This window comes from Bubalus bubalis, chromosome 23 (genome assembly GCF_019923935.1).
Source record: "Bubalus bubalis isolate 160015118507 breed Murrah chromosome 23, NDDB_SH_1, whole genome shotgun sequence".
NCBI classification, from domain to species: Eukaryota; Metazoa; Chordata; class Mammalia; order Artiodactyla; family Bovidae; genus Bubalus; species Bubalus bubalis.
This window is the reverse complement of record NC_059179.1, coordinates 11423564-11442676: the sequence shown is the minus strand read 5'-3', so window position 1 is coordinate 11442676 and position 19113 is coordinate 11423564. Positions and strand designations below refer to the sequence as shown.

At 40.6% G+C, this 19113-nt stretch overlaps 1 protein-coding gene, 1 long non-coding RNA gene and 1 pseudogene across 2 annotated transcripts in view; 1 reads left to right on the top strand and 2 right to left on the bottom strand.

Annotated features, from left to right (window-relative positions):
• The first annotated feature begins 14 nt into the window (after nucleotides 1–14).
• Nucleotides 15–19113, top strand: part of LOC123331429 — a 63964-nt gene continuing 44865 nt past the window's right edge. The window contains exon 1 of the long non-coding RNA XR_006548068.2: nucleotides 15–144. This is a non-coding gene — a long non-coding RNA (uncharacterized LOC123331429). The remainder of the gene's footprint in view (nucleotides 145–19113) is intronic.
• LOC102409955 lies at nucleotides 3709–7248 on the bottom strand (annotated as a pseudogene).
• LOC102410286 (interferon-induced protein with tetratricopeptide repeats 1) lies at nucleotides 7099–16248 on the bottom strand. The gene is made up of 2 exons (XM_006058451.4): nucleotides 16090–16248; nucleotides 7099–8866 (listed from the first exon to the last, which is right to left on the bottom strand). The coding sequence occupies exons 1-2, from the start codon at nucleotides 16092–16094 to the stop codon at nucleotides 7435–7437; spliced, it is 1437 nt and encodes a 478-aa protein (XP_006058513.3). The 5' UTR covers nucleotides 16095–16248; the 3' UTR covers nucleotides 7099–7434.

The following is a 19113-nucleotide window of genomic DNA, read 5'->3' as shown; positions in this document are numbered from 1 at the left end:
TTAAAGGGCGGACAGGAGCGGGAAAGGGAAACTAGAAAGTGAATCTGATCCCCGACTAGGCGGAGTCCAGCTCCGGGAAACAGAAACTTCTGGAAGAGCTGAGTGGGGGCGCCCCCCGGCCGGGCTGAGGAACCGCTGTGAGAGGTTTGCGCAGCACGGGGACGTTCCGGGTGGAATTTGCAGCTGGGCCTTGAGACTTTGGTCTTGGCTGCTCAGCTGCCTTTTTGAGTCTACGTGCCTTAGCTTTTTGCGGGTGGTTGTTATTTGTTGGATTTTTTTTTTCCTTAGCTAAGATGACTGGAGATATTTCAGCGTTATTTTTGTTGGGCGGCACCGATGCTCTTTATAGCTTTGTGCATCCTAGGCTAAAACTCAAGTCTTGAGTTAACAAACACAAGGGCAGTGCCGTGCACTTGTGCCGTGATTGTCACTGGGTAAACCTAGAGAAATTTGGGGGCCAAAACGTGTATATATTCAAAATTTTGGTAGTTATTCCAGGTTCGCTTTGCAAAGAGGTTTTTACACCCCACCCACAATTCTATGAAAATTCCATTCCCTTCCCTTCCATGCCCTTGACAACTGAGCTTCCTATAATAAGGTCCTATAATAATATAATAATAATCCTATAATAAGGTCCCATCTTTATGATTGAGTTGGTTTCCCCTGGTAGCTTAGATGGTAAAGAATCTGCCTTCAATACAGGAGACCTGGATTCGATTCCTGGGTAGGGAGGATCCCCAGGCGACGGGAATGGCAACTCACTGCAGTATTCTTGCCTGGAGAATCCCCATGGACAGAGGAGCTTGGCGGGCTGTAGTCCATGGGATCACAAAGAGTCGGCCATGACTGAGCGACTAACACACACACACACACACACACACACACACAAAGATGGGGTGGTTTGGAACCTAAGCAGAAAATATCGAATTCCCGTACACTTTGCCCCCTTCAAATTCACTCATTCGTTCTTTCAACACGTTGTTTGTTTGTTTTTTTCTTAATATTTATTTGGCTGCACTGGGTCTTGGTTGCAGCATTCAGGATCTTCAGTTGCAGGATGCAAACTCTCAGTTGCGGCATGTGGGATTTAGTTTCCGGACCAAGGATCGAACCCGGGTCCTCTGCATTAGGAGTGCGGAGTCTTAGCCACCAGGGAAGGCCCCTCAACACATTTTATTCAACAACTGCTAAGAGCTAGACATTGTTCAAGGCCCAGTCAGTATAGCATGGAATAAAACAGACAAGGGACAAGCCCTCCTCCTTCCTCCCTCCTCCCCCGACACACTGTCTTCTGCATTTTGTTCCTGATTATGCACAGGGTGGAGATAATTCTCAAACTTTGAGAAAAAGTGTTCATCATCACAAAGTTTAAAAGGCACAAGTTTATCACTTTTATGCCTTGGCAAAATGCCATGCTGGGCACTTTGTTTTTCAAATGAATGGACAACAATGTACAGATTTTGCTATGTGTCTGTTAGTTTAAATAATGCTGACTTTGGCTTTGCAAGAAAAGGGGGCTTATGCCTAACGCCAGTTGTTGCTCCCTCAGAGTTAAGTTAAGTGTGACTAACAGTGTAGGTCCAGAACGGTAGGTAGTTGTGCATTTGTGATTTTGTTACACTTGTTTGTTTAGAGTTAATTTCTAGTGTGAGAGGTGAAGGTAAAGAACAAATATAATATTTTATGTCAGATTGTGCTATGGAGAAAAAGCAGAGAGAAGGTTGGTGTTATGCTGTTACAAATATATTGGGGAGGAAAGGTTTGAGGTGGGGGAAGAAGTGAGCACTGTGGATATGGGGTCAGGGAAGAGCCTTCCAGACTGGGGGAACAGGAACTGCAATGGCCTAGAGATGGACGCATACTTGGCATGCACAGATGGTGTGGTTGGAGTGGAGAGGGCAGGGAAGAAGTCCTAAGAAGTGAGATTGGGGAGGTAATGTGGATGTGGTGGGTCTATAGGCTATGGTAGCCTTTAAGTGGGAGACCACATTTTAGAAAAAGTACTGAATGACTTATTTGTAGGTACAAAGATATGCCCAGAATTTCCTCCTTCCTGAAGATTTAGAATATTTAATAGAGCTCTGTTGGAAAATATTTCCAGTGTGTTGATTGTGTTTTTTTCTTCCTTGTTCCTACTTCTTTCCTTTCTTTTAGCTGTAGGGCCAAGAGATAGTCTTTGGTTATCAAGGTTTGAATGAACAGCCACTAAACAGTAAATGATAAAAATCAGAAGGGGAAAAAAATGCTGATTATCAGCTTATATTGTTTAGGATTTCAGATTCAGAAAGACTAAAACGATCTGTAAAAAGTTTAAAGGAATATGCATTATCAGAATTGAGAAGAAGCAAAGACCCAGCTGTTGAGTACGTGTTGAACATGCTGAATTTATTAGATGGAATTTGAATATCAGTATTTTTTTCATAATTTGTCAGATTGGGTGAATTCTTGGGAAAATTAGCAGTGTATTGTCTTCTGAATTTATTCTTATCAACCTGTAAAACACAGCAACTGGAGAAAAAGAGAAGTAGAACATGAAAAATGGCAACTAATAGAAAATCTGCTTGGGAAACTGAAAACTTAGTAACTCTTCCAAGGTACAGATCTAAGCCGGAGTTTCTCAACCTTGGTGCTATTGACATTTGGGTTGTGGGAAGCCGTGCAGTGGATTTTAGGATGTTTAAGCAGCAATCTTGCATCTATCCACTAGATGTCAGTAGCACCCTGCAGTGATGACAAACGAAATTAACTCCAAAGATTGCCAAACCCAACTTTTTTTTTTTTTGCCTTCGGGGCAAAATCCTTCTCTCTTCCCCACAATTGAGAATCATATAACACCCTCATGTATATACCTAATTTATTTGAATTAGTCTTCACAGCCCAGGCTGCAAGAGATAGAAGATGGACTTTAGGTCGGAGAGGAAAAGTTGAAATCAGATCACAGAAAGTCAGGGGTGGTACTGGAGTTCAGGAGGTGGCCCAGGTGAAAGAGTTGATATCCAGGACAATGACATAGAAGGCTTACTCCCTTAAGCACCAGCTCCAAAGTAGAGGTGGCTGGGTCTGACTGGGGACAAGGTCCAGAGCTATGGACACCTCCTGAAGGTGGGAAGTTCAAGCTGGGGCATGCTGTAGGGTGGAGGCTCTTAGTCCCTATGCAGTTCCAGTTCTAGCAGCCTCAGGAGAATGGAGACATTGGTGGCCAGGATGGTCCCCCAGTAGGTGGATCCTGTGGTGGTGTGTAGACAGTGGTTATCAAAGACCTAGGCTGGGGCACTTATAATAGTAGTGAATGACCTGAGCTAAGGTTTGGCCTGATTTAGGGTACATGAGAGACATTCCCTGGCACTCGGGGAATTCTCAATAAGGACAGTGAATAACTGAGGTTCTGCCAGTCATTTACATGGGAGTAACAAGCTCCTGAGATTCAGCTGTCAATTTAAAAACTTCTTGGTAATGCCTGGAGATACTCATTTGTAAATTCGGCAGTAGTATTTTCAATACCAGAAAGCATCTCTTTTCCTGGATTCACTGCTTGTTTTCCTCTGCAGACGTCCAGGCTGTCCCACATTTTAGTTTTACTGAACTCCCCGAAGAGCAGAGATGTCTTCCAGAGTTGGGAAAGATGGGTGAGAGAGATGGTGGTTAGGTTATTAAACACAATAAGTAAATGTGATCTTTGAAGCTTGTCAAACACATCACACAAACACATTGCATAATCCAGAGATTTATTTTGCCTTAATGAGCTCTGCTTTCTGGGTACAGAGGATGTATAACAATATTGGAGAAGAGTTAGCCATTCAAGAATTGACACTTATCCAATAACTATTTGATTTTCATATTTCTGACCTGGGGGAGTTGGCAGTGGTTAGACTTATTTTAGTACCTTACAGCCTCTTTGCTCAAACACAAGCGCTTTAAGTCATGTTTTTGTTAATCTAATAAACCTTTTGTTTTAGTGATATGGAAATTGTGAAGATTGCTTCTGTGTAACTCTCATGCCTGCTCCTGATACAAACCTTACTCACTTCAGTTCCTATAGAATTTCAGTAGAAATCCAAAGCCTTGTCCAGTAGTTCTGTGAATTCCTTGGGGACTTGTCTTTTCTGTGGATTTAGGATTCCCACCAGGAAACACAGGCAGCCTCCAGAATGTGGGAAAGGTACTAAAAGAATTGTCTCCTAGGGCCTCCAGAAGGGATTTGGATGTGCCAACACCTTGATTTCAGGCCAGTGAAACCCATTTCAGGCTTCTAGCCTCTAGAACTGTAAGATAATAAATGAGTGTGATTTTAAGCCACCCAGTTCATGGTAATTTATTAGAGAGCCACAATAGGAAATGCATACATCTTCCCCCCAAAGACATACAAGAATGAAAAAACAATGACATTGTTTCCTTAATTTTCCTTTTAAAAATGTTATTTGTAGGGCATTGTCTTTTAACAAAATGTTATAATCAAAGGTGATTACTACAGATGGTCTCTCAGACTCTTTAGCATCCTTTTCCTATTTATTCATCTAACTAAATCAGTGCTAGCAAATGACTGAATCAATAGTGCTTCAAGCAAAATGGCATAAAGCAATAGAAATTGCTTGGAACAATTTGACAATGAATTAAATTTCAAACATCTTCATGTAGAAAACTGACCTTTAATGGACTATGTACTTGTTTTCCTGTCTGTCTCTCTCACTAGATGGTAAGCTGCTTGAGGTTTGGAGGAAAATGTCTGCTTTGTTCACTGAGGGGTAGCAGAATATGCCATCCCCAAATATGCCACCTTGCCATAAGGATTATTTTGAGCTGAAGGCAATTGAAAAGATGCAGATATAAGAAAAGCTCTCTGTTCTCCCCCATCTGCCTGGAAAATTATGTCTCTCCTCTCTCTACCAGGAAGGACAGAAATTAACCACCTGAGACAGCTCTAGTCCCTAAACAGCCCAGAGACACTGACAGAAAGACACATGTAACAAACCTTATAGGCAAACTCTTACTTTCCATTAGTTTCCCCCAGATATTTGCCTTCATACAATTTGCGACTTAGAAATTTGAAGTTCTTTGCCTTTGCCTTATCATTTCTCTAAAAATGTATCATTTGGTTGTTAGGATGCTATATAAGCCCACATTCTGGTCACCCCTTTGAGTTACTCATCACTGGGTACTCATGTATATGCCTGATGCATGTGTTAATAAACTGGTTTTTCTCTTGTTAATCTGTCTTTTGTCAGTTTAATTTAAGGCTGTAGCCAATAAACCTAAGATGGGTAGAGGCGAAAGAACCTTCCCTTCGCTCCTTCACCCTAGTACTTTTGGTATCTAGCACTGAAAGCTATTTATTGATAAAATGAATGAATTTAACATTTTATTTTATGTAACTCCAGTGTTGTTGTTGTTGTTTTTGCATTAAATCTACTCAACAAACTATTTTTTCCTTTTTTTCCCTACTCTATAACAGTCACAGAGAAATGGTTCTTCTTTCCTCTCTCTCTCGCATGTATGTTCTGATTGACTTTTTTTTTTTTTTTTAAGACAATTCACTGTACACATTTTATTTACAGTTTTGTACACTGTCTTAATATAAGTGGGATCGCTTTTCTACTTGAGCCAATTTTTAAAGCAAAATAACCTAAGTAATACAAAGTGTTAAAGTACAGCATAAAGATACAAAAACAGACGTACTAATTCTAATTAGGAATGTAATTATGATACTATATTTTTTATAATACACAATTAAGTTTAGGAAATCACACAAACATAGATCAGTGATTTGAATGAAAAGCATAAATTTGTAGCAAAGCATTGTAGTTACAAAAAAAATTACCAAAGAATGCACAAAACTAATGTTTATTCTACCTGTATGTCATATTCCTAGATTCTTCACCAATGTTACATGAGAAAGAAAAACTAAACCAAAACACATGAAAAACTGAAATCAGAATCACTAATGTTATCAAGTAGGGAAACAAATAAAATCTAGCAGCCATCAGCAAGAGTACAGCACAGATAATGCTGTAAAAAGAAACAAAGAAAATTGCCAGAAAACTATGCATCATACTCTTTCAAACCAGTAAAATACGCTCCTTCTTATAATGGAATGTAAACAAAATCATTCTCTTGTAAGGTATAGAAATGCAAGTTCTTTTTTTTAATATTGTAGATGGGTCAAATGTTTTTGTAATGGTTAATTCTATTAAGCTATTACAAAGTGGGCCAGGAACACATGTATGGATTCTGGGGATGATATGATGTGTACTGTAATACTTTGATTGGGATAAAGGACACTAGCTAAAAAAAAAAGAAAATATGAATACAGAAGTACAAGACAAAGGCTAATGAAACTTCCTTATATCTTAGCAACATTTAGATGGAACTCAAATTTAAATGCAGTGCATTCTGCTTTTGAAGAGGCTTTCCTTCAGCTCCCAAATCTTGATTGCTTGAGGCAGTTGCCTATGAGAATACTCAGAGGGTGTCTTCTTAAACAACAAACATATTTTTAGTGGTGGAGCTGCTTAGTAGCTGTGTCTGCATGGGACTGATAACCAGTTACTATTTTTGGAGGAAGTCCTAACTTTTCCTTGTATACCCTCCCTAAATGTGTAACAGTTTCTCTGTTTTCACATTCAGTAGTCCATATTGCTATTTTATCACCTTTCAGTTCAGTTCAGTCGCTTAGTCGGGCCCACTCTTTGCAACACCATGGACTGCAGCACGCCAGGCCTCCCTGTCCATCACCAACTTGCAGAGTTTACTCAAACTCGTGTCCATGTCTTATCACCTTTAGCTCTAACATTAACAACAGCTGCACATACATCATCACTGTAGTCATTAAAAGATTCTCCAATAAGGCTCAGAAGTGTCTCGAGCCAAAAAACATCGAGGTCACTTCGTCTCTGCTGTTTGTTCAGTGTAATTAGCCATTGTCCTCGTTTGTTTTTCTCATCTTCCCACATAGGCTCAAAACCATCCTTAAAAAGTGAGTAGTCACAGCCAGTCATCGAATTACTGGATAACTGGATATGGTTGTACAGAGCCCAGAAGTCTTCAACAGTGTCAAACTTAGAGATCAATCGAAGGTTTGCTTGCCAAGTTTTGCTTTTATCATTTTTAAAAAACCAGAGTGCCCATCTGTTCTGTAAAGGGTGTTTATTTAATACAGTGTTCTGGGTTAGCAACCTCCTGATTAGATTCTGTCTTCTCTTCTGCAGCCGGGGGATTGGGAATAGGGGTGGTTTCCGGTTCTGCAGTCGCCATCTTAGATGGATCTGATCGCACAATCGCTCCTGAAGGCTGTTTGCCTATTTTCTGAATACAACTAATGTTTTATCAGGTTTGAGTAATTGTTCAACGATTACGGCATTGTGGTGAGTTACATAATGCGTTTCTGAAAGTCGCAAGCAGAGAAGATGATTGGTATATATTGTGACCGTGGTCCGTATTTCAGTGCCTGGGGGTCACAGCAGAGTTCTCCAAGCCAGGAGCCAGCCTCAGGGCCCGCTCGTAATACTCCACGGCTTCATTCATTTCTCCTTTTACTTTGTGGATGAACCCAAGGATACTCAAGCTTTCTATATCTGATGGATTTCTCCGGAGTTTCTTTGAAGCCAATTTCGTCAAAGAATGGATGCTTTTATCCCTATCTGTTGATGGGTTTTCTATTTTTATTGCTTTTAAATAATGGCTAATTGCATCGACTTCAGATTTTTTGTGAAATTCCAGAAATCGGCCGTAGTGGAGATGTATGTGTTGCAGCACTTCTTTGTCGAGTGCTTTCATGCTGAGCACTTTTTGAAAAGTATCATTAGCTTTTCTGTGGTCACCTGCTTCTGCGTACATTTCTGCCAGGCTTGTATAAGCTAACTCAAATGTGGGCTTTAGTTGCACAGCACGTTCCAAATGATGTATGGCTAATGGTATTATTCTGTTGATGTTCTCTTTATCCTGTCCTTTAGGCTGACAGTTTGTAGCCAACTTTATTTCGATTATTTGTGACTTGTAGCAAAGCCCTGTCTGGTGATGCAGGAAAGCAGAAGAGGGGGTTTCTTCCAAGGCCAATTTTGAGAGCCGAAGAGCTTCATCCAGAACGCCTTTTCTTCGGTAAAACTTGGCAGCATACCGAAAGACATAAGCCTTTGAGGATGCATTGGTCAGTGCTTCTTTGATGTACTTTTCTCCTTCAGCTTCTTGTTCTACATCTTGAAGCTTCAGGCCAAGAAGAGCCTTAATGTATGCATCATTTGGATTTAGCCTGACAGCCTGTTTTAGGGTGTTCAGACAAAATTCCGCACTAATCTGTGCTTTGTTAAAGCCCTCCAGGCGATAGACAACGATTGCATACCCAGTGCTGAATTCAGGGTTTTCAGGGTCCACTTCCAGAGCCTTTTCAAAGCAGACTTTGGCCCGTTCATAATTCTTTCCTCCACATTTCAGCAAGGCCCATCCTTCCTCACAGTCCATCTGAGGACACGCCATTCTATAGCTGGAGGAATTCCCAAGTTTTCTGCAAGTGTTCTTCACCTTGTCCAGGTAAATCTGGGCTTCTGCTTGTTGGCCCATATGGTAATGCAGCCAGGCATAGTTGCCCCAGGTAACCAGACTTCTCACTTGTGGTTGGTTGGCATGTTCTTGCTGGGTTAAGTCTTCAGCTTTTTGTAAACTCTTCAGGGCTTCTTCATTCTGGCCTCTCAGGTGTTTCACATAGGCCAGTAAGTTGTATATTCCCACATTGTATTTGATGTCCAGGAACGTAATCTCCTCCAAGACCCTGTTTTCTAAATCCGGTATTTCTGTCTCTGCAATGATCAAATCCCATGTAAAGTGACATCTCAACTGTTGCAGCTTATCGTTGAGCTGATCCTCATCAGCTTTATAACTGTAAAAACAAAAGCAGATTTTCTTTGTTAGGTGACAAACAACCAGTAGAAGTAAGCCACGTAAAACACCTCCTATTAGAGCCTAGCCTTGAAAAGGGCCTGCCTGCTTTGATCTTCCATCGAGTTCCTGTATTTCTAAGATCCATTTGGCCTCTGAATGCAGTTTGCTTGGCTCCATACACTGACTCCAGCATTTTCTAGCCATGAAACTTCTCTGTGCTTCAGAACCTCCTTTGTAAAGCACAGAAGATAAACTTAGCACACTGGATTTGGTGAGAATTAATAAGCCTATCTATGTAAAACACTTAGAACATGCATATTTCATGCTATATAAGAGTTTTCTGTTTTCCTATTGCTGTATTTAAGGTAGAGACCAGTAAGAAACGCAGAGCCTTAGGAAATATTATTGACATCACGACCTTAGTCTGCAGATTATGTAACAAATTAAGACTATCTAAATGTGATCATATTTGACCCATTTATTTTAGTTGGATTTATTTGTGGGAAATATTTATTTATTTATATATATTCACAGAAATTTGCAAAGATAGAACATAAGGCAGTGTATCCTACACCCAGTTTCTCCCGAAGATTATATTTTATCCAACTATAGTACAACATCAAAACTAGGAAACTGACAGTGGTACAATATGCACACTGTTCATTTGTCATTCCTACTAGTAACATATGCTTCCCTTGGTAACATATGCTCAAACGGTAAAGAATTCGCTTGCAGTGCTGGAGACCCAGGTTCAATCCCTTGATTGGGAAGATCCCCTGGAGAAGGGAATGGCAATCCACTCCAGTATTCTTGCCTGGAAAATTCCATGAACGGTGGAGCCTGGCAGGCTACAGTCCATGGAGTAGCAAAGAATCAGAAACAACTGAGTAACTAACACACATACAGAGTAATGTATAAATGATCTAGTTCTTTGTATTCTTACCAGAATTTGATATTTCCACTTTTTTTAAAAAAAATGTTATTAGCTCTTTTAATAGATGTAGAGGTAGCTCTTCGTGGTCTTAATTTGCATTTCCCTAATGCTAGTGATGTTGAACTAGAGAAGGCAATGGCACCCCACTCCAGTACTCTTGTCTGGAAAATCCCATGGACGGAGGAGCCTGGTGGGCTGCAGTCCATGGGATCGCTAAGAGTCGGACTTGACTGAACAACTTCACTTTCACTTTTTGCTTTCATGCATTGGAGAAGGAAATGGCAACCCACTCCATTGTTCTTGCCTGGAGAATCCCAGGGATGGGGGAGCCTGGTGGTCTGCCATTTATGGGGTCGCACAGAGTCAGACACGACTAAAGTAACTTAGCAGTAGCAGCAGCAGTGATATTGAACATCTTTTTGTGTGTTTATTTGCCATCCATATATCCTCTTTGGTGAAATATCTCTTCATATCCTTTTCCTCTTTTCTAATGAGATTGTTTTTTATTGTTGGATTGCAAGAATTCTTTATAGGTTCTAGATATGAATCATTGGTGAGGCATGTGGTTTTCAAATATTTTCTCACAATGTGTGACTTGTCTTTTTTTCCTTTAATAAGGTCTCTTCAAGAGCAAAGCATCTGTCTACAATGCGGGAGACCCAGGTTCAATCCCTGGGTTGGGAAGATCTCCTGGAGAAGGAAATGGCAACCCACTCCAGTATTCTTGCCTGGAAACTTCCATGGACGGTGGAACCTGGTAGGCCACAGTCCATGGTGTCACAAAGAGTTGGACGCGACTTAGCAACTTCACTTTCACTTGAAGAGCAAAAGTTTTTACTTTAAAAAAATTTTTTTTTTGGTCCTGAGAACGGCATGTGGGGTCTTGGTTTCCTGACCAGGGATCAAACCTGCACCTCCTTCATTGGAAACACAGAATCTTTTTTTTCCCTTTTTTAAAAAACATATTACTTATTTTTAATTGGATGATAATTGGTTTATAATATTGTATTGGTTTCTGCCATACATCAACATGAATCAGCCATGGGTGTATATATGTCCCCTCTCTCTTGAGCTTCCCTCCCACCTCCCACCCCACCCCTCTAGGTTGTTATAGAGTACCAGATTTGAGCTCCTTGCATAATATAGCATATTAATATAGCATATTCCCACTGGCTCTCTAGCTTTTTTTTCATCCTTTTTTTTTTTTAATTATTTTTGAGACTTCCCTGTTGCTCCAGTGGCTAAGACTCTGAGCTCCCAATGTAGGGGGCCTGGGTTTAATCACTGGTCAGGGAACTAGATCCCACATGTGGTTTGCATACCACAACTAAAGATCTCTCATGATACAACCAAGACCTGGCAGCCAAATAAATTAATTAATTAAAAATTATTTTTAATTAAAGGAAAAATTGCTTTACAATATTGTATTGGTTTCTGCTGTATGTCAACATAAATCAGCCATAGGTATATGTATGTCCCCTCCCTCCTGAATCTTGCATCTACCACTGCATCCCACTCCTCTAGGTTGTCTGGGTGTGAGCTCCCTAGTCATATATTTGCATTTGGTATGCAAATTCGACTATCTGTTTTACATATGGTAATATATATGTTTCAATGCTACTCTCTCAATTGGAAGTGCAGAGTCTTAACCACTGGACCACCAGGGAAGTCCCCAAAGTTTCTACTTTTGATGAGATATAATTTATTGATTTTTTTTTCTCTTAATGGATCATGTGTTTGGTATCATGTCTAGGAACTCTTCACCAGGCCCTAAGTCCTGAAGGTTTTCTCCTGTGTTTTCTTTTACAAGTTCGATCATTTTACATTTAAATCTGTGATCCATTTTGAGTTGCTTTTGTGTAATGTATGGAGATTAGATCAGTGGCTCATTTTTCAGCCTGTGGATACCCAGTTGTTCCAGCACCATTTGTTGAAGCCTGTTCATCCTCCATTGAATTGCATTTGCAACTTTGTCAAAAATCAGTTGGCTGTGCTTGTGTGGGATTATTTCTGGGTTCCTTATTCCATTCCACTGATCTCTGTGTTTATTCTTCCACCAATACCAACCATCTTGCTTACTGTATATAAACAGTCTGAAAATTCCTCTCTCTTCTTTTTTTCAAAATTGTTTTTCTAGTTCCCTTGCATTTCCATATAAATTTTTGATTAATATTTCCTGAGTCTATAAAAGTCTTGCTGGAGTTTGATAGGAAGGTTTTTGTCAATTGTGGAAAATAGACATTTTTACTCTGCTGAATCTTCTAATCCATGAACATGCTCTATCTATTTATGTAGATATTCTTTGATTTCTTTCATTAGCATTTGTAGTTTTAGGCATTCAAGTCCTATGCATGTTATGTTAGGTTTACACTTAAGTACACGTATGTGTGAGGTGAGTTGGGGAGAGTGGCCTTATTACCTCTTTGCTGCTGCTGCTAAGTCACTTCAGTCGTGTCCGACTCTGTGCAACCCTATAGACAGCAGCCCACCAGGCTCCCCCGTCCCTGGGATTCTCCAGGCAAGAACACTGGAGTGGGTTGCCATTTCCTTCTCCAGTGCATGAAAGTGAAAAGTGAAAGTGAAGTCACTCAGTTGTGTCCGGCCCTCAGCAACCCCATGAACTGCAGCCTTCCAGGCTCCTCCGTCCATGGGATTTTCCAGGCAGGAGTACTGGTGAAAATACTAAACTCCACTAGCCCTCTCTGTTGCCATCTCAGTGGGGAGTGGGAAGGCACCTCATTACCACTAGGTGGGGACTGATATCCACATTGCCTTTATGGTCTTTACTCCCCCACTGCAAAGAGAGGGACCCTTGTTACCACCCAAGTGGGGACGAAAGTCTTTGCATTCCACTTGGCCTTCTCTGACATCATTGGGGAGGGAGTGGAAGAGTCCAGATACCTAGCTCATAGCCTGGTGAGAATAGAAGTCTTGGCTACCCACTCAGCCTTTACTAGCAGAGTTGGGAATGGGGCCTTAGTCTTTGACTTTTTCTGTGGTATTTGGCTAGAGTAGTGGTTGTTTATAAATTTTTTGTTTCGCTAGACTGTCTCCTTTTTGCGTCCTTTGGCTAGAGAGAGCAGGTTTTTCATGGGACTTTTCTATTCATGCCTACCAGTGTTTCTAGGTTTCTGACTTCTCCAGCACTCAGTCTGGGATATATGCAGAAAAGAGGAATATCCATATACAAAAGATTGAAGTTGGACCTGTTCCTTATGCCATATACAAAAAATGAATTCAAAATGTGTCAAAGATCTAAATGTAACATCTAAAGCTGTAAAAATCTAGAAACAAAACAGGGAAAAAGCTCCATGACATTGGATTTAGCAACAATTTCTTGGATATGCTAAAAACAAAGGTAACAAAAGTAAAAATAAACAAGTTGAGCTTTAGCAAAACTAAAAAGTTTTGTGCATCAAAGGGCAGTATCAATAGAATGAAAAGACATCCCACAGAATGGGAGAAAATGTTTGCAAATCATGTACCTGATAAGGGATTAATATTTAGACTAATAAACAGCTCCTGCAACTTAACAACAGAAAAACAAATAACTGATTAAAAGAATGGGCAAAGGACATGCATACACATTTCCCTAAAGAAAATATACAGATGGCCAGTAAGTACATGAAAAGATGTTCAACATCACCAGTCATTAATGAAATGTGAATCAAAACCATAATAAAATACCTCTACACATCCATTAGGATGGCTATTTATCAAAAACACAGAAAATACCAAATGTTGTCAAGGATGTAGAGAAATTAGAACCCTTGTGCATTGCTCGGGAGAATGTAAAATGGGGCAGCTGCTGTGGAAAAGGATGATTCCTCAAAAAATTAAATATCGAATTATCCTTTACTTCATCAATTCCACTTCTGGTAGATACCCAAAATAAAGCAAAGACTTGAATAGATATTTGTATACTTATATTCATAGCAGCATTATTCACAGTGGGAGAAACCCGAGTGTTCTCCAGTGGATGAATGGATAAGCAAAATGTAGTCAGTACATACAATGGAATATTATTCAGCTTTAAAATGGAAGTACATTCTGACACATGCTTCAGTATGGATGAACCATGAAGGCATTATGTTAAGTTAAATCAGTTAGTCACAAAAGGCCGTGTGTTGTATGCTTCCATATATATGAAGTATCCACTATAGAGACAGAAAGTAGATTAATGATTACCAGGTCCTGGAGTGAAGGATGAGAGGTGAGTGACTGCTCAGAGTGATGAATTTTTCTTAAACTAGATAGTGGTGATGGTTGCCCTACATTGTACTAAATACTGCAAAATTGTATACTTAAAATAGTTAAAGCTATAGTTTTTCCAGTAGTCATGTATGGTTGTGAGAGTTGGACTATAAAGAAAGCTGAGCGCCAAAGAATTGATGCTTTTTAACTGTGGTGTTGGAGAAGACAAGGAGATCAAACCAGTCACTTGTAAAAGAAATCAGTCCTGAATATTCATTGGAAGGACTGATGCTGAAGCTTAAACTCCAATACTTTGGCTACCTGATGCGGAGAACTGACTCATTGGAAAAGACCCTGATGCTGGGAAAGATTGAAGGCGGGAGGAGAAGGGGACGACAGAGGATAAGATGGTTGGATGGCTCACTGACTTGATGACCGAGAGTTTGAACAAGCTCCAGGAGTTGGTGATGGACAGGGAAGCCTGGCATGCTGCAGTCCTTGGGGTTGCAAAGAGTTGGACACAACTAAATAACTGAACTCAGCTGAGCTGAAAACAGTTAAAATGGTAAATTTTATCATACATGTATTTTATCACTATAAAAATTCATGTTACTAGCCTGAGTAGAAATTCTGCAAATTATGTAAATATGCATGCGTGCATGCTGAGTTGCTTCAGTTGTGTCTGACTCTTTGCAACCCCATGGACTATAGCCCACCAGGCTCCTCTGTCCGTGGGATTCTCCAGGCAAAAATACTGGAGTGGGTTGCCATACCCTCCTCTAGGGGATCTTCCTCTAAAATATAAAAGCTAATTACTATGCCATCTGAAATGATCTCATGAACCTCCATTGGTACCTTTTAAGAAACATCAGTTTAAAGATTAAATAAGGTATCATTGAATAGAGACTCTGGTTCATGTCTAGCTCTATCACTTATTATCTGTGTAGTCTTAACGTTTTAATTTAAAATTCGTTATTGGCAAAAAAAAGTATACGAGTACTTGCCTCATAAGTTTCTTTTGTAAATGTAATAATGTAAATGTAATAATTTACATAATACTTTGGAAGCCAGGCTGGCACTTGATAAGCATCCAGGACATGATATCTACTTTTCTATTATGATGATGATGATTTTTGTTGCTGTTGTTATTATTTTCTTATCAGTGATAATCCACTCTTATTTGTCTGTGAACCAAAGGAGGGGAGAAGGGTTGACAATAGGTCTGTAATTATGCATTTTCTGAAAATGTTGCCCCTTCAAAATTTTGTACACTGGAACACTGAGGGCAAATTTGCAGGCCAATATTAATGTTTTTTTGATCTGATAAGATCCAGGGTTCTTTGAATCAAGATTCAGTTTAGATAATACAGTTTACATTAGGCCCTTTAGCTAAGGAAGATTGGGGGTTCCCAAGCACAGAACTCGAGCCAAGCCCTGTGGACAGGAGGCTGTCAAGGATCGCAGGCCACTTGGCTGCCCCAGAGGACAGTTAACCTGCAAATCTTAGATCCAGGCAGATTGACAAAGCCTGACATAGGAGCCCGGCAGTGCAGATAGTGAGACCAGATGCCAGCAGAGAAAGGTCTTGTTCTCTAAGCAGTGAGCATCTCTTCCTCATCCACCACAATATTTCTCTCAAGATAGCTGAGAGACGCCACTGCTGTGGCTCACACAGCTGTGTGCATTCTACTTTTTTCCTCCTGTCGAGGAGCCAGAAAGTAACATCTGTATCCAGATTAACTGTCCATTCCCCCGCTAGGTCAGACAGAAGTGAGATTGGTGGAAAATTGTTTCAGAGACTGGGATTGTTTTCTCCTTCCACCCTTCCTGTTTCCCTCCCTTTCTTTGGGTTTCAGCAAATTCCTCAGGAAGATGCTAACAAAAAAGGAAAATGAACTGATAAAACAGTTTATGGGCATGTATGAATGTGCATGTGTGTGAGCGCACACTCACATATACGTTCAGTCTGAAACAGTTGGTCAAATAGAAAAGTAAGGAAATGGCATCACTGAGACTAAGTTTGTTGATATAGTATGGTTAAAATTTTTTCCAGAAGCTTTATACAGAAAGGCAGAGAAAGAGGAAATGCTTACCTCATGGTTGCTGTGAATTAGGCAGCAGTTCTGCAATGTTTTGTCTAGCTGGATGGTCTTCTCTGAGGTCTGTTCTGTCCGTCTTACGGATTTTCAGATAAATTTATGCCCCAGGTCAGGGCTATATAAGGGAGATGAACTGCAGCTAATGATGTAACTTGTGGGTGTGTTTTTTGCAACGATAAGTTGGAAACCGAAAGTAGAAAGTGAAATTAAAGTAGGCAGAATTGCAGAAAATGAAACTTAAACAGCTAATGCTTCCTTTGTTCTGTTTTGAAAATGGATTGAGAAAAGGCTGGTGGAAAGCAGCTTTTTGATGTACTGATTCCTCTCTTCAGGAATTAGCAAGCTCTGGGAGCAAGCTCCTGCAGATGGAGAAGGACAGGGAAGCCTGGGGGGCTATAGTTGATGGGGTCCCAAAGAGTCAGACATGACTGAGCGACTGAACGACAACAAATTCCTCTCAGACTTTGTAAGGCCTTTTAGAAACCCAGGAACTAAGAGATGCCAGTAATGTAGAGTCCACTGAACCTAGAGCCAGGGAGTCCTGTGAAAATTGGCTCTGTGAACTTGCCAAAGTCATGCCCTCAATCTGTGCCTTTGCTCATCTGGAAACAGACTTTGTTCTTTATATGGTATAAAATTCTGCAAGTCAGTAAACCGGAGCCTTAACTCAAATTTGTTCCTATTCTCTGAGAGATCAGTCTTACTAATTATTTTGTGCCTTTGCATACCCTTCTTTCTGGAGAATGATCAGTGATTTAAAAAAAGAGTCCTAAAACTCCTTCTTTATTCATGGGAACCAAGAAAATCTGCTAGAATCTTGAGACTTCAAATAAAACATGTCGGGCCTGAATGAAAATATTTCCTTATTTGTAATGCTCTCTGTTGTAGCTATCTAAAGTGTTCGTATTCACTAGACATGATTATCATATCTGTGTAAGAGTATTATCCTCTTGGTGCCCATGGCATCCACTTTTGGCCTGCCTCAACCTCGCCTGTGTAATCTTACATAGTCATGGTGCTTGTGGTAAGAGGCTGAGAAGAGTAAGTGGTGATATAATGGAAAAACCTGAATGAATTTTTGGCCAATCCAGTACTTAGCAACTACTTGGCACATAACAGCTTGCAAATAAAAGGTGACAATTGATGATGGTAATAGTAGTAGTGGTGGTTTTTTCTGTCATCAAGTTTAAATAGTGCTTTCTGTAAAAAAAAACAAACATATTCTTTCTTTTAAATAAGAATCAGAAAAGGAGGAACTATAAGACTGTGTTCCTCTTAGAAACACTTAAACACACTGCCGAATCTAAACCATTCCTGCTTAATCCCTCCCACCCAGCTCATCTGCCATGTCATCCTGAATTAGTTACAAAGTTCTACACAAATAAAAATTTCTGAATAAATTGTATTCTAATAAATGTTCAGGCAATAAGCAGATGCCAAAATAAATTAATTAGAGAGCCAACCTCTCTTTGCAGGGGAGTGAGGTGTCTTTGGAATTCTTGTGAAGAAAAACAGTTGGGTTTGTAATTTTCTAGCACACTAGATAGAACGCAGAGACGCACACAAAACGTTTATCGCACCATTGCCATGAATTTGGCAGCAGTCCTGGGTCGATGGGACTGTGGCTTGGACTGATTAGATATTCGGAATCTTGCCCAGTGTCTCTGTGGAGTAAATAGATCTTTGAGCAACACAAGACAGAGCAGTAGAGAGGAAAACAACCCCCCAAAAAGTCTGTGTATGTGTGTGTCCAAGAGTGCACTTACAGCTAGGAAAAGAAAACAAGAACTGGAGAAAATGAGACTTACAGAAATGGAATTTCAGTGCTATGCTATAAGTCCATTCCCAGGAGTATAGTAGGATCAGATGGCTCCCTGAGTGACTGGGCAGCTGTGATAAACTACTTCAGCTCTATGAGCCTCAGTTTCCTCAACTGATGCAAAAGTGATTGGGAATAGATTATTGAATTTCAGTCGTCATAGCACACAAGAATCATCTAGGGAGGCTTCAGAATAATGCTAATTCGGCCTCATCTGGGACCAATTGAAGACATCCCTGGGAATGCCCCCCTCCCCATCTCAGTATTAAAAGGAAATGCCCAGCTGATTTTGATGTATGCCTGGGCTAGAACAAGGTCCTGCTGTCTATTGTATGACAGAAATTCTTTGACTGAGTGACGTGGGACTCAGTCCCTGAGCCTCCTTCCCTTTCTGTGAGGCCCAGGTTCAGTCTCTTCGTGACTCTGTGCCTTGTTTCCCCACCTGCATGGTGGGCAATGAAGTCCTCAGTTTCCTCCTGATTCACAGGATGGCATGGAAGAAGAATGGGATTCTGAATGTTTGACCTCTACCAGAGGGAAACAGGGATGGGAGAGGGCAAAATGGTTAAGGGGGTCAACTCTGGCGACAGGTGGAAACTAAACATTTGGTGGTTAGTGCACTGTCGTGTGTATAGAAGTTGAAATATAGTGTTGTACATATAAAACTTATATAATGTGATAAACCAACAAAAAGAGTATGTTCCTGGCTTTTGAGATTATTTCTAAATACTTCTCCTTACATCCATGGTGAAGAACTCAGAGACATCAGAAGTCTCTTGTGAATGTTCTGATGATTTTCACATGCTATGCTATGCTAAGTCACTTCAGTCGTGTCCGACTCTGTGCGACCCCATAGACGGCAGCCCACCAGGCTCCCCCGTCCCTGGAATTCTCCGGGCAAGAACACTGGAGTGGGTTGCCATTTCCTTCTCCAATGCATGAAAGTGAAAAGTGAAAGTGAAGTCACTCAGTTGTGTCTGACTCTCAGTGACCCCATGGACTGCAGCCTACCAGGCTCCTCCGTCCATAGGATTTTCCAGGCAAGAGTACTGGAGTGGGGTGCCATTGCCTTCTCCAGATGTTTACATACTTATAGGTTTTCAGGGGTCCACTCAGCCCTCCTTGACCTGCAGTTTGGCTTGTTGCAACACAGTCAAGTACAAACTGAACTTGTACCATTTCCTCCTTTACATTTCAGG